Consider the following 15795-nt stretch of genomic DNA (forward strand, 5'->3'; position numbering starts at 1 on the left):
AAAAGAGACCCATGACCTTCATGTGTATATGTTGTCCTGGGTGGTTATCATGTCTAAGTCACAAGTCTCACCATTACAGTCACGTCATTTCTGTGTCACACAAGACTCTGATACAAGCGTCTTGGGCTGACGCTGCCAGGAGACGGGCCCAGTAACTGTCTATTTGCTGAATCTCTAAAAATGCTCCTTACAGTATTATATGCTGGTCATAGCTTTGTCCAGTCTCATTTTAAATTGGATTTCTGTACCTTTCCTTAACAAACTATTCCATGGCATGAGTGTTAGGAAGTTTTTCCTGACCTTTAGCCTGTGGATTTCTCTGTGCTTCATTTCATGTCATTACTTTGAATTTTGGCCGTGAAAACTGGAAGCATTTCAAGTTAGGAAAGTTTTAAGTGTCCTGCATAAATGTGAGAGTTGACAAGTGTTTTGATAATAAGGAAGCGGAGGGGGTGTCTGAAAGCACAGGTCAGGGCTCGCGGTGCTGAGCCTTGGCGAGCATTAGCGAGGTAAGCAGTGCACCGGCGGGGCGCAGCGAGCAGACCTGCCCCGAGGGGCCGGCTGACCAGTGTCCTTTTGTCTTGCAGAAGATGAAGCCCATAGTCCAGAGAAGACGATCCACCCCTTCCGCCATTACTAAAGCTCTCGGCAAGTCCAAGTCCCATTCCAGGTAGAGGAAATACCTTTCTGAATCCTTTTTTTCCACCTTTCTGCCTGAAATCAAACTGGTTTTCAAATTCATTTAATGGTGCCGAGGGCAATTTGATTGTGGACAGGTATGGAACAGTTTCTTTTTTGCTGGCGTGGCGTGATGCTCAGCAGTAAAGCTGATGCAAAGGAGGATGGGGGCCGTTCGCGCTGTGGCGTTGCGTTCCCAGCCGGCGCTGCCGCGGGGGCCGGACCCCCCCCCGCCAGCGGGGACCGGGGCAGCGTTTCTCTTGTTTCCCAGCTTATTTTCTCCCCCTGTCCTGTTGAGAGGAATCGAGAGAGGGGCTGGGTGGGGGTCTGGCAGCCAGCTCAGGTCACCCACCATGCAAGGCCAGCTGGTTATTTTCTATGCAGATAACGTTAGGTCTATGTATTTGATAACCTGTTACATACAAGTACAAATCCACCTGGACAATACTGCACGGTGCAGAGGCACCCGAGTCACGTCAGGTCCCGGGAGCAGCGTGTGAGGTTCTGTAGGGTGGTTTCCCTGTCGACCTGGTCGGATAAACCAGCTCTGACACTTGTGCCGTTCAGCTCACTGATAGCAATCTTATAAACAACTGTTTCTGAGGGATTTGGTTAGTTTGATTTTTTTTTCTTTGTAAGAAAGAGATACTAAAGCTGAACTGATTGACAGTTTCATCCTGACCAGCCCTCCTGAAGAATACCCCTGTTATCACACTGCAGGTAACTAATGCACAGTACATCCCACATTTCTGAAACAACTGTGTGGGGTCAGTCTCGTGGGATCATTCGAAATAAAGGGTGGGACTGATTTTCGTTTGGTTGTCTTCTGACCAAGTCACGTGGCTGTTTTGTCATTCGCTCTACCCACTTCTAAATTGCACTAAAAAAAGTACAGAAGAGAAACAAATTCTTGACTTTATTTGGCTGGAGAGTATCCTCACGAGGGAGGGAGGCTTCAGCCGTTCTTGTGATGGATTGCTGCGCAGGGCTCTGGTACGATGCCATCTTTGCTTAGGCCACCAGAGTATTGGGGAGCTGTTTTTTCTCCTGTGCTGCCGTTGTGCTTACAAAGCTGTGTAACTCCTCCAGCCTTAGGGATCCGCTGCTGAGACCGGTGGTGGTGCGGACCCCACTGCTCAACTGATGCACGTGGGAAGCCTTTCCTATCAAGTTCAAAGATGATTTAGCTTCTCACTTGTAGAGGTAACAGATGCATAAGCCAAGGATTCACTTAGTGGTGGCAGTGGAGTTGTAAAGAGAGTTTCTGTTTGCAGGAGCGCGTGTTCCTGGAACCGGAGATGATTGAAAACACAGCTGATGGCCAGCTTTAACCTCACTCCCGCCAAACTGGAGGGGCCAGATTATGGGGCCAGCAGAAACTGAGTTAGACTAACAATGCAAAAAATACTACCCTTAAAGCCCATATGTTTTTTCATTTGCTTGTGCAGAGACTGCCCTTAGACTCGGGTAGCGTTGTTGAGGGGTGGAGGGAAGGTAAGGATCTATTCCACACACGTCCTTGCCTGCAGGCACTATACATATTTTTGTCTACGTGTAGAGACAGTAGGATTTGTGGTAGTTCCTATATACATAAACCCAAGGCCATGTCTCAGAGGTTAGCTAATTAGTCAGGGTCGGGCACACAAAACGGTCTCTGAACAAGGCTCAGCAGAGAACTACTGCGTGTTCATTCAGCACAATCCTGCCTGCAGAGTGGGGCAGAGCCTGGCGGTGGCCGTGGGACCCGCTGGGACCAGAGCCAGGAGCAGCTGAGCAGGTGCTGGGAGGGCGCGGGGCGGCGAGCGGGAGACGGGCACTTGGCAGAGCTCCTCCGGCGGGGGGAGCACAGAGAAGGGATCTGCTTCCATCCCCATGGCGGCGTGTTGGCTACAGTCAACATGCAGAAACGCCGGGGTTTGCTGGAAGTGCTCAGCAGCTGTGTCGACCTCAGCAGAAACAAGATGCTGGGGAGCAGGCAGAGCAGCAGCAGGTGGCCGGAGTGAGGTGAGCACCCACGGTCCGCGGTCCTTGTGCTGCAGCCCTTGCGCTCACAAGCAGTTCAGCGCGGATGTGAACACGGGCAGCAGTTTCCGAGCCCTGCCACAGGCGCTGCGTTTGCCTGTTCTTTTGAGTCATAGCTCACACGCATGTACAGGAAATAAGTGTTTTACCTGAGTGAGAAATTACTTAAAAATGAATATTTCAGCAGCTTAACCTCCCCAGATTTGGTGCAGGCATTTAGGGAATTTTCCATCTGCCTAAGGCTGGTAGAATTAATTGGGAAGAGGCAGGCGAACGCAGTTCATACTCGAGAGCAGTAGGGGCAGTACTGGGAGAAGCGTGGGCTGTGGGGCTGTTCCACAACAGTCACCTGTGTCCAGTGACGAACCCTGGTGAGAAAAGCTTCTGACAGATCTTATGATCTTCCTTCCTTCTCCAGGGAAACTGCCCTTTCCCCCTCTCATCCGGACAATGGGCTGCCCAGCGGGGTGTTCAGCAGCCCGGGCTCCACGTTGGTCCTGGACGAGCGCGTACAGCTGACTGTGGGCCTGCAGACCCAGGAGAGACATCTGATCTTGTTCAGTGACGTGCTGGTCATCGCCAAGTCCAAGTAAGAGGCATTCACAGTCACTCCTCCGCAGCGTGCGCTGCTGGCGCTGGGCTCCGAGCTGCTCGTGGAGCAGGCACCAAAACAGCGCTGCTTTACAAGTGTTTCATCTCCCCCTTCCACCTCCGGAAATTCTTCTTGGTATTAATGTTTCACTCAATTTTGCTGAAGGAAAAGGTGGACTAATTGGTTTTGCCCTTTCCCTTATGTGGCTTCTTGAAGAAATAGCATGAGGGCAAGAGGCAGTAGGGACGAAGACCAACTCCTGGTCTGGCTACTTCTGCCACTCATAAATTGAGAGCTTAGGTGACCTCAGTTATTAGCATAGACAGTAATTAGCCTAAATCACCATCTACCTGCATGTGGCTCTGGTCAGTCACATTGCCCTGTGCCACAGCTGTCCCACCGCAGCCACCACCCCGGAGTCCCCTTGCAAAACTTCCCTGTAGTGCCTCCGCTTGCCCAGACGTTTAGTTCTGGGGTGCTTGTTGCTGTTACTGCATCTGAATGACTGCAAGGTGGCGTGACCAGACTCCGGAGGTCTAGGTGTTGGGATCTGGCCTAAGAAATCCTTATTTGAATTGCAGATCCTCCTCCAGCCTGAAGCTGAAAAAGCAGGTGCACCTGAGTGAGGTGTGGACCGGCACCTGTCTCAGTGAAGTGACAGAGAAGAAGATGGCTCCTGAGAACTCGTTTGTCATCGGCTGGCCTACCACCAACTATGTTGTCACCTTCAGGTATCTCAGCAGACACCACACCTCCCTCTGCCGCCTGGCAGCTGCCCGAGCCCCCCGGCTGCCGCTGAAACACCGACCGAGGCTACGGGGCTGTGAACTTTACTGCTTTAGCTCTGCCCCCTGAGCAGAGACTTGCAGTCACATAGGCAGCGTGGTGAAAACCGGGATGTCGGGACACAGTCATCTTAGAGGATATCCGCAGCCTGGTCCCTGGGAGCCTTCCAGAGGACCAGCCCTTGCAGGTGTTGTTGTAGCAAGGGCTGACTGCAGAGCACCCTGCAGCATCACAGCCAAATCCACTGTAGCAAACCAGCTACACCTACAAGCATGTTGTTTCAGCACCTGCCAGCAGCCGTTTCCGTAGGAGATTTGCCCTAGTTTGTGAGTTTTTTGTTACGAAGGACAGCTTGGTGAAGTCAGTGAAAAGTGCCAGATGCGTCGCTGGCCTTAGGACCGTGTTCTGACATGCGAGATGCTGTTTGTGTCTTAGTCCAAACTCAACAGCAGCTCCTTTTCCTTCACGTCACTGAGTAACCCGTGTTGGCAGCAGAAGCTTCTTGGAATGACAGACATTGGGAAGGAAATAATAGGAGAAAGAAAATAGCAATTAAAGGTCACTGCAAAAATAATAAGGGCCCACAAGATGCGTTAACTCCAACATCACAGAAAGATATTTGTCCCTTATCTCCACACTCGGCAGCCTGGGCAGGAAATGTAGTCCAGTTTGTTGCTGGGATTTTTTTGTTATTATTATTTTTGTTATTAGTTAAAATAGGCCAGAAGCAGGAAGGGACTGTGCTTTTGTTCCAGGGCTTTGCAGGAAGGAACTTCGACTTACAGCTATATATAACTGAAACTGGGTAGAGTTTCCAAGGGCTGTTCCCCACTCGTCTCTTGTTTGATGGTCTGCCTCCCTTTTTGTCTCCAGCTCAGCTGACGTGAAGGAGCGGTGGCTGTCGGCGCTGCTGTGGTGAGTGACCCTCCGCCCACCCCGCTGGGCAGTCCCCCCGCAGTCCCCAGGGGAACTTCTCATGCTGGCTGTCAAGTTCCCCTCTGATTTTCAGCACATTAAGTGTCCAGCTGCTGTCTGAAAACTCCACCTTTGAAAGCTGAATGTGGAAGCCCCTTGGTGACAGTCCAGAAAAGGTGACGTCCTGGAGGGGGTCACCCTGTTGGAGCAGCTTTTCCCTTGGGGCAGGCGGCTGACTTTGCTGATCACTCTGGAGATGTCACAAGTGTTCACTGTTACTGATTCTTCACATGTATTTTGATTTGAACTAGAGTTTGTATTTCGTGGCATCTAGAAGCTACAGTTGTTTCCTGTTATGTTTTATATGTTGTTTCCACTACCATCCGAGCAGAAATGTTTATATAGGTACAGAGAGGGGAAGAAATCTCCTGTTTTGTGGAGAGCAGCAGCGATGCCAAGGCTGCTGGAAGGCGTTACGCTGGACATGTCTGTCTGCAGTAAAGTCCTGTTGTCTGGGGGTTTGCTAGTCTGGGGCCTCAAGAAAGATAAAGAAGCCAGTAGGAGATTATGACCACGCTATGAACACTGCATGGTATTGCTACTGTCAGGAGTCTGTATTTATTATAGCGCCAAGGAGCAGATCCCTTGGACCTCTTGGATCCAAATCTTAGGGTCCTTCTCAAGTTTGATTGGGAAGTTGCATTCTCTCCCCTTTTATTTGATTTTCAGGCATATCAATGAGGTAAAACAGAATGAGCATGTGAAGAATCTGACCCTTCAGATCCTTGTGCTGGATGCTGACAACAGTTCATCTGTAAGTGGAGCTGAGAACCTGCTCATGAACTGGCGGAGGCCGTGGGTGGGGGCGGGAGGGCCGGGCTGTGGGGCTGCTGTCCCTTTTCGAAACTCAGCTCCCACCTGAAAAGGGTTTAGAGGGTGCACATCTGGGCAGCTGTGTCCTTCCCACCAGCAGCCGCTCCGGCATGTTTCATTTGGGAAATCAGGAGGTAGCCAGACCCCTACCAAAGAGCAGTGGATTCTTAACATTATCCTTGGCCTCTGGCTTCTTTTCTCCTTTTCTTCTGCTGCACTTCATAATGGGTGGTGGTTTTGGTTGAGTGCCCAGTCATTCCTGTTTTCAGGGCAGTAAGTTGAGGATATGGATTGTGAAAGAGTCACTGGTGTGTTCTCCTGAACTAATTTACTGGACTGTGTCCCGGTCTCTTCATATTAATAGCACACATTTCTAGGCTTTGTGCCAAGTTTGGTGGTCACATTTACCTCCTGGGGATGGACACTCAAGGTTTGTTGGCATTGTGCCATGTTCACCCTTTGGAGTGACGGTGGCACCACTGTCAGTCAAATACCGATTAAATACAGCATCTGAACACTGGATTCTTGTGATTTCTAATGGACAAAATCTTTGCATGGTATATTAAATCCGTGATAGAAGTAGAGGAGAACAGTTTTCACAAGGTATAGCCATCACCCTTAGCAATTATTCCAGTGTAGTTCCAATTAGAACAGCTTCCAATTAGAACATTCAGTAAAGACAGTAAATAGAAGATGAGTGACGTTTTCCCCAGATTTTCAAGTTACAAGAAACTGCGACCCAACTTTGTGTTTTCTTATGAGCTTCCTGAATTTTCTCTGTTTTCTTTCTAGACTACCGCAGTCAACGTGTCCAACGTGGAAACTGCAGAGAGCGTGATGAAGAAGACCCTTCTGCAGCTCGGCCTTCCTGTAAGTGGCGGCTGCGGGACCTGCTGTGGCCTGGGGGGGTGCAGCCGCCCGGCCCCTCACCCACGGTTTGTCTGTTCTCTGTTCCTCGCCTGCCAGGGCAAGACCAGTGAGCACCACCTCTGGGTGATCGCAGGAAAGGATGACCCTGCTTACCCGCTCATTGGTAAGAGCTCTCCTGTTTTCCCTCGCATCTAGCACCGTGGGAACAAGTGATAAATGACACTGGTGTATGTGGCAGGAGATATCTCAAACATTGTACTTTACAGTTAAAAAAGCAGTTGTAGGGGGCCTGTTGCTGATGTGAGATGTGACATCAAGCTGATGTGAGCTGTCACTTGGCTCTCATGATCTCAGCATCCACGTTTAATCAACGCATGGTGACATCTTTGAAGTTCTGCACACTTATCTCCCTTTGCCAAGCAGATCTGTGCATTTCTGGACGGGAGCCCATGACACTTTTCAGCAGATGCTCCAAATAAAAAGGAGATTTTTAGCCTGGCCTAAGAAGTTCTTTCTATGCCGCAGATGTGCTGCAAGGGCAGGACATGGCTCGGAGCCCAGTCCCACCCTGTGGCGGCCGCTGTGGGTCACAGGCTGGGGCGCCCCCCCGCAGGCAGGCTCAGCCTGGCGGCCTCGCTGCTGACAGTCCTGACAAACCTCACGTGTGGTGCCAAGGAGCCCGTCACGTGCATCAGGCCAGGGAGGAAGCAAGGAGATACACTGATTTACCCAGCATCCACCAGCTGTTAGATGCGTTTGAACTGCTGCTTGCTTCTCGGACAGATGTGTCAATGTGTGGCCGTTGTTCAGCCTGTTCTGCCCTATAACCTACTGCTTAGTAATCTCTGCATTAACTCTGCATTGTGTTTTCAGTGATAAACTAACAAATGCATCCCCACGCTCTCCAAGGAATTTTATGCATGTTGCTTTATTAAAAAGATCTTGCTCCAAAACCCATGTTGCTGCAGTAAAGCTCATTAGACTGCGCATGTTTATTTGTGAGTAATTATTGGTGTTTTCCAAGCCATTGTGGCACATGCTTCCTTTTTGTATCTGTCCAATACATACGAGACTGTCATAGTAACTCACTCCTGCCCAGAGCAATGCTCACAGTATTTTGTTAGTGCAGGGGAGCCCATTTAACAGTGCTTTGTTGCATAATATTCTGTAGAGCTGCTGCTGTAGAGTGGCTGGCCAGATTTAACTGGATGAATTTATTTGTAAAGCAATGATCATGGAGGTTTCGAGCAGCATTTCTTAGAGGCCCAGCTGCAGTGGGAGCCCTTGGATGTGGCTGCTTCCTCCTGCTCAGATCTGGAGCTGTTTTCACACAGCTCTGCATCTCCACTTGCTCTTTACACTCCTCTTTGTTCACCAGGGCATGAGCATCCTTTCAGCATCGCGTTGAGCTGTCTGCGGGACTCTGCTGACCAGCAGCAAGGAACCAACAACAACACTCTCCCGGCTGATGGGACAGAGACGTCCTTCCTTGATCAGCTCCCAAAGGAAAAACAGTGTCAGTTTGTCCTGAAGCCCAGGCTGCAAGCGCCGGTGCCGCTGAGGAGAGGTAGGGGCCGTGAGTGCGTTCTGACCCGGCAGAGCCTTTGCTGCTTTCCATGGCAGTGCCAAGCTCTTCCCAGCATCACACGTATTCCAGAGCCGCGCTCACTCCTGAGTGTGTGCAGAGAGGAAGGGGTCATTCAGGGGCTAAATTTGTCTGTGCAAATATTCAGAATTAGCTTTTGGTCCTTGATTAGCTTTCAATTGCAAGCCGGTCTTACATTGCGCAGACAGCAAGGTCACTGAAGAGCAGTAATTGAGTAAAAGTGCTGATGGCTGAGAGGTCAACAAGTGGTTTCACTGCTGTATATTATCTGCCTGTCCCCATTGAGAGTGTGGTTATTAAACATGCTGGGAACTCTCACTGGACAGCAGGAAGGACGGACAGGTGTGTGACGAAGGTCTGTGTTCTCCTGCAGAGTCGCTGCAGAAGCACAGCAAGAGGAAGAAGTCCCTGATCGACTGGGCGCTGCGCCGCAGCAGCAGCACCCCCACGGGCAGCCCCCCCTCGCAGTCACCCACCACCCCGCGGAAGCTCTTCGGCCTCTCTCTGTCCTCTGTCTGTCCTGACGGGATCCTTCCCAAGCCCATCATGGTAAGGAGCAGCCTGGACCATCTGTCTTGACATAAGCTTGATGTGTTTAGCCCAGAATTTGAAGTCACTTGTGGTATTTGTGAGGATTGGATGGGGAAGACCACCATTTGCTTGTGGTTCAGATCTAGCTCAGTAACATGGGTGGGCGTCTCCAAGGGGCAATGTCAGCGGCCTGTGCTGTGCTACGTGGCTGAGACTCCCTCAGTACGAGCCCGCTGGACTCACACGTGCCACACGATCAGCAAACCCACATGAACTGTACGTGCAACTCAGCGGACAGGCTCTTGTCCCTGGTTAAATCATGGTCAATCTCTTGTATCTGTCCTGTTCCCAGTACTAACTACATCTTATGTTAATTATGTTCTAATATGTGAGGTGTAATATACGCAAACAGCAAGATAAAGTGTTAGGCTCTTAAGCACAACTGGGGTTTCTCTTAGGATATGCTGCTTCTGCTGTACAACGAAGGTCCCTCTACTAGGGGCATTTTCAGACGATCTGCCAATGCCAAGACTTGTAAGGAGCTGAAAGAGAAGCTGAACTCTGGAGATGACGTCCAGGTGGATGGAGAGTCAGTCTTTGTGGCTGCTGCTGTCATCACGGTACGTTTGGCCAAGTGACTCAACTGTCTGGGCTAATCACACCTTCCTTCTGGAGGAAGCAACACGAGTCTGTGCGGATAGGGAAGATTTGAGGGGAACACAAAGCGTTTTCCCACGAGGCACATACTCACCCGGTGGCCTGGTCCACCGACGTGCACAAAGCCATCTGCCCGATCCCCTGGTGCATGTTTTCACACGCAGATGTGTGCACTGGTCTTCAGGCCAGTGTTTCATTTTACTAAGCAGCCTCCAGCAGGTGATGTGGTAACTTCTGTCTCTAAGGCAGCCGCGGTATCGATGCACAAGTTCTCCTCAGTGCCGAATGACATGCCAGAGTCTTGACTCGGCACTGACATAGACATGAAGCCCTTTGGTGGCAGGAGTACAGGTGCTCGTTGTCCTTTCTGGACACACAGAGGAGACTGCAAGGAGATACAGGAGGACTTGTGCCATTGAAGTGCAACTGCTCTGTGTCCCCCCGAGGTGGAGAGGCCGTGCCCAGAGGAGCAGCCTGCGCTGCCCAGACCCTGAGTCCTCACCCTCTGACCAGCCAGCAAGCAAGAGGGAAAACTGCTGCCAAATCCAAGTGAAGGGGTTGTGGTGGGCGTGGGATAAAGCTTGTGATAAGACCCAAGTTTTAGTGAGAAAAAGCCTGTATTTTGCCCTCGCAATCGAATCTGGTCAGGACAATTCAGGCACCTCAGGTATCCAGACACATCCCTGTCTCTTGCCCCCGGTGGCTTAATACAAAAAGCTGTTGACTGGGAGGATATTCAGGCACTTTCCAATGTAAGATGTATGTTAAGTTGTTGAATAGTCCCCTGAGAAAAAAGCAGCCGTCGTCACAGCTGAGAAGCGTTCCAAGAGCCGCGTGCGCAGGTGAGGGCTGGGTCTGGGTCCTGGCCCTGCTGCAGCGGAGCCTGCGAGCGCGGGGCGGGGGCGCGGGGCGGCCGGGAGAAATGTCTTTGTGGCATGTCTTGTTTTATCTTGTGTTTAAAATGAATAAACAATGACTATATGCATCGTGAAAACAAAACAAGGAATTCAAAACTGACCAGACTGCTCTGCATATATATATTTAATTCAGGATTTTCTACGAAATATACCTGACAGTGTTCTATCCTCAGACATGCACGGACTGTGGATGGAAGCTGTGGACACAGAAAATCGGGCACATAAGATTGAAGCTATCAAAAGGTTTGTAAAAGCCTTTGTAAAAGCTTATTTTGGTGGCAGAAGGGGAGCCTACAGCACCAAGTCTCGGTGTCGGCTCTGGGGGACTCCTGGCGCTGCTCCAGGCCACATCAGAGCTGTGGCTGATGGCCAGCGTCACTTGTCAGAACATTTTCCTTTCAATGGACTTTTATGAACATTTTGAACATTTTTGACCCCCAAAAATGCCTTTAGAAAGTTCTTTTCTAGTGGCCAATTTAAATTACCAGAACCAGCAAACTGAAAAAGCACAATAATTCAGCCACCAGGAGTACATCAAATGTTAGCAGAATTACATCCTTAACAATGGTAACTTTTTTCTTACGTGCACAAAATGAAGCTGGTCCTCACATTAGCAGTTAGAAAGAGCTCTGCCAAGACGGTGACTGGGACCTTGAAAACAGCTTTACTGCTTTGAGACAGCTGTCCCGAGCAAGGACAGTCCGTCCGCGTCCTGCGAGACACGCAGTGTCGACCCCTTGTGCCAGCGGCTGCAGCCGGGACGCGGGCGGTGGGGCGTCCTGTGCGGCTGGCCGGGAGCTGGGAGACTCCGTGGGGCAGTCACCGTTTTGTTGAGGCACGAGGGACCTGCACCCCCGTTCTGGCTGAGTCCCCTGGTCCCTTGGGCCCTGCGACCCGGACGCGCAGGCAATATGGGCGTAAAGCTGTGGCTCTCACATGAGTTGGTGGCAGGAGTGGCACGGTCTGACTTTATTATCCAGCATGATTGTCTCAAACTGGTTGCAAAAGGGCAGAAGGGTCAAAAACTTTGGGAAGGAATGTCTGACACTTGAGGAGGAGATTTTTGTGACCAGTACTCTTCTTTTGTTCCTGCTTCCTGAACAGTCTGGTCAACCAGCTTCCAGAGGCCAACCTCATCTTACTCAGACACCTCTTTGGAGTCCTCCACCAGATTGAGCAGAATTCCGGTGTGAACCAGATGAATGCCTTTAACCTGGCTCTTTGCATCGCACCCAATATGCTGTGGCTGCCAAGTCCCACTGGGCCTGAAGAGGAGAGCCGGTCTACCAAGAAGGTAATCTTCCATAGGTTTGGCTTCGTGCTTGTCTTTTCCTGCATTTTACGGGCGCTGTATTTTGTAAAGGAAGGCATAGGATCGGTGCCAGCGCTGGCTGATGGCACCCGGGCTTCGTCTCTTCCCCTGCGCAGGGTGCCTGTGCTGGCAGAGGAATACGGAAGATTAGCCACTCTGTTTATCCAGGGTGGAAGGGGAAGCTGTGGCTGCTTTACCAGGTGAACCTCCTGAGTGGCCAAGCAAGCGCAAGAAAGCTGGAGCAGCTGGAGTTGGACACTGCCCCTTCGGCTGGGTCTAGAGCCATCGTGCAGAGACAAAGCGAGCAATGAGGAGGCGAGAATGCTTGCTTGTAGCTTTTGAGGTGTTACCAATAGTAAGGAAAGTCATAGAACATGTTGTGCGTGGCTCACTCTACCAGTTTGTGTAGCTCATATTCTTGCCCCAGGTGTAGTTAATACAGATGCGTTGCAACGTTCTTAACTTCTTGAGGCAAAGGCTCAGTAGGAAATTATATCTTTTTCAAAGGAAAAGAAACATTCTGGGACTGATTTGACATACTTTATATAGCTGGCTATATTTTCATGAAACTGACTCTGTAAATTCGTGTCTTTGACAGGTGGCCTTGTTAGTGCAGTTCCTGATTGAAAACTCAGGAGAGATTTTTGGAGGTGACATTGCTGCTTTGTTTCAAAGACCAGACAAAAAGACGTCCAAAAACTCAGAGGAATGTCTGGGTAAGTTGGTGATACTGTACCAGAAATGTTTAAAATCTTTTAATATGCAAAAGAGCTTGCTCTCCCTTCATGTCTCTTGCAAGGAAAAGCGTTGGAGAACAGCTGGGTGTGATTTTCCCTTTGCCTGTCAGGCACAGGCAGGGGCGAGGGGAAGCGTCACTTCACGTGTTCCTGAGCACAGTCGTCTTTCTTTGTGGCTGCTGTTCAACCCACTCCAGCCGTCAGAAGAATTTAGTGTAGCCTTAGCAATGCCATGTCCCAGCAGTCTTTTCTTCCAGATTAGTTCTATAAAGCAAAACTGAAGGCTTGAATGGAAAGAGATCGTGTTGTCTCTGTTAACTGTCCTATAAATACAGGCCAGTGGTGACAGCTCAGGTCATCAAGCCAGAATTTTTGATCCTGTTCCCAGTCCTGCTCTGGTCGCTGCAAAAATAATAGATCGTCTTTGCTTTTCTATGGACTTGATAGTATTTCCCTGCCTTGGTCGTAAAGTACGTGGGGCTAGGAGACATAGGCAACAATTTAATTTGCATTCTCTGCTCCAGGCGTAGGCTTGGCTCAGCATGATGATTCCTCTGATGAGTTGGAATTTTCTGCTTGTGACCCAGAAGGACCAAAGCACCACCCAGCACCTGAAACAGATGCCATTTTTGAACCATCCAGCAGCTTGTTACTCGACGAGGGTCAGGGAGACTGGGACTTGTTCAGTGAGATCACAGCCTGCTACCAGAGCAAAGCCAGGCAGAACGCCAGCGCGGACAGCTACGGGCTGCTGGAGGAGGACGGCTCCTTCTGCTCCCTCGGCTCCCTGCGCTCCCTCAGCCCGGCCCGGGACCGCTGCTCCTCAGAGCCCAGCGTCTGCCTGGGCGCGCAGCCGCCCGGCCCCGGCCACGAGCCGGTGGCTCGCCAGTCCAGCTGCGACGCCACCATCATGCGCAGCCACACAGACTGCATCCACCGGCTCCGGCAGCTGCAGCTGGAGAGCCAGAGGCTGATAGATGAAGGCCTGAGCCCTGGGGTTACTAAGGCCAGGCAGAACTTGTGGCAGTCGCCTCAGACCAGCTCGAGGGTGAAGCAGCTCAGCCTGCAGCAATCCAGCCTGTCCAACAGGTCCAGCTTCTCCAGCCTGTCCTCTACCACCACCTCCCCATCCGCCTCCTCGCTCAGCTCCTTGGACAGTGCTTTCTCCTACTGCTCAGAGTCATCCGCCATCAGTCCCACTGACACCTCCTCCCTGCCGTTCATGTTTGGCACGTCTGCCAGGCTTCACGCTGTGTCCCCCAAGACTGCCAAAAGGTCCTCGAAAGAGTGGCACAAGTCCTTCACGTCACCCGTGGCTTTACATCTGTGTGGCCTGGACTGTCCCCCTGAGAACGACCCCAAGGCTGTGGAGAGCAGCCGTTGCTTTGGAGAGAGGAGAAGTTTTCCATGCGTCGGCGGAGCTGCTGTGGGAAGCCCAGTGACCGACGCCGCCTGCGAGGAGCAGGAGAGGCGGCCGAGCTGGGCGGGGGGCCCTGGCCCGGGGCTCGGGAGCCGGGACTGCACGAAGGAGCTCGAACAAGTCCCCGGGCTCGCAGCTGCCAGCCCAGCGCAGGAGGAGCCCCCGCGCAGCAGCCACCAGCAGCACAGGGAGAAGGCGGTGACGACCGTGGAGATCAGAAGTGTTGACGCGTGCCCGCCAAGCCAGGAAAGCTTGAAGCGCACCAAGATAACCTTTTACGTGGCCCCAAACAAAGAAAGCTGCTGGGGGTCTCCAGTGAAAGAGGAGAGACCCGTGGCACATGCCAGCAGCAGCCGTGGGCAAAGCCCATCCAAGAGCTTGCAGGCTGTGAGTGTCCACATCCCCCAGACAGTTTTCTACGGGCAGGACACCCCCCTTGTTCTGCAGTCCATCTCCAGGCGCCACCACCGTGAAGCGAGGATCCCGTCCCCGCAGGCAGAGCACAAAGGGAGCCCCCACAGTGTCCCCGCTCCTGAGGAGCTGGAGAGCAAGCCAGTGGCTGTGGGGCAGGCACCAGCCCAGAGCAGGAGCTTCAACACGTTCAGCCACACCATCCGTATCATCCTCCCCGCCTCCATTCGGAACACCGTCAGGGAGTATTTCAAGCACGATGAAACGCAAAGCTGTCCCGAGGCGGAGGCGGTGGAAGATGCGCTCCGCAGCAGGGCGGCGTGGCTGCGCAGCCAGCCGCGGGCACGGGCGGCCGCGGAGCAGCGCGGTACAGTGGCGTTTGCAGAAGAGACGTTTGTCTAGGGAGATGGATGTGGAAGAACTCAATATTTTTTTGTGTATGTGCAACAGAAAATATTCTGTAAGTTGTGATCAGGGTGTGAAGAATCTAGCAGGCTCCATGGGGCAACAAGTGTAAAGTGACACTAATGTGTATGTAATGTTGGGGTTTAACATTTATTTTGGCTGGGGCGGGGGAGAGATTGTTCTTGTTTTAAATTTACACCCTTTCTCTACAGAAGAGACTTCACTGGCTGGGGGGCTGAATGCCACCAGACACTCGTGCCAGTGCATTGGCTGACCTGTACAGGGTCTGACTCCATTTCTTTTTTAACTGGGAAAGGAGAAACTCTGCTTTATTTTCTCCAGTCAGCTGCTGATGTGTGTGGATGATCAGAGAACTGGGACAGCTAATGCTCCATCAGAATTACTTAAAAATCCTTACACTTGCACAAAATCCTCCACTATTCAGTGTTCACCACCACCATTCATCCAAAGACCCCTCACCTCCATCCCAGAAATCACTGCCGCTTCTCTCTGCTCATCTCGCATCCCCAGTGGTCCAGCTCACAGTCTGCATTCATTATTGGTTGAAGCTGGGTTCTGGAAACACCAAATGGAGCCCAGAACCCAAAGCCCAGCTTTCACGGACAGATAGCATATGCAATATTTTAACCCTAAGATTACCTTTTTTTTCCCCAGTTAATGGTGGGTTGATACTCTCTGCCCATACCTCCCCTAAAGCTAGCGTTTGACAGAGCCACGGTTGCTATGAAGGTTTTTAGCACTGTCACTTTAGCAGGCTATAAACATTTACCTTCTTTGTGTCCTCTGGAAGCAGCTGGTCCTTTTAGTCCTAGTAAAAGGTGATATTTAAGAAGGCCCTTTAGCGAGGCATTGTGGATGGGGCAACTAAGCAAAGGTCTAGGCATGCTGAGAGGGACTTAGGCAGTATTTGGCTTTAGCATGAGGTCAAGGAGTTGTGGAAGTTGTCAAGAATGCTGTCGAGTGATGCTGAGCAAAGCCACATCTGGCTAGAAAGTTGTCAGGCAGCCCATAAGCTGAGGCTGCCCAGGGGTCAGCAGCTCTG

At 51.3% G+C, this 15795-nt stretch overlaps 1 protein-coding gene across 1 annotated transcript; it reads left to right on the top strand.

Annotated features, from left to right (window-relative positions):
- Positions 1-590: 590 nt before the first annotated feature.
- LOC308045311 (rho GTPase-activating protein 20-like) lies at positions 591-14729 on the top strand (the record flags this gene model as incomplete). The annotated part of the gene is made up of 14 exons (XM_080352538.1): positions 591-670; positions 3119-3289; positions 3874-4023; positions 4952-4993; positions 5723-5807; positions 6659-6736; positions 6833-6899; positions 8115-8303; positions 8716-8891; positions 9332-9493; positions 10581-10690; positions 11552-11741; positions 12358-12475; positions 13021-14729. 14 exons carry the CDS (start codon positions 591-593, stop codon positions 14727-14729), a joined length of 3327 nt encoding a protein of 1108 aa, XP_080208664.1.
- Positions 14730-15795: the final 1066 nt, after the last annotated feature.

Source organism: Nesoenas mayeri (assembly GCF_963082525.1).
Source record: "Nesoenas mayeri genome assembly, chromosome: 13".
In the NCBI taxonomy this organism is placed as follows: Eukaryota; Metazoa; Chordata; class Aves; order Columbiformes; family Columbidae; genus Nesoenas; species Nesoenas mayeri.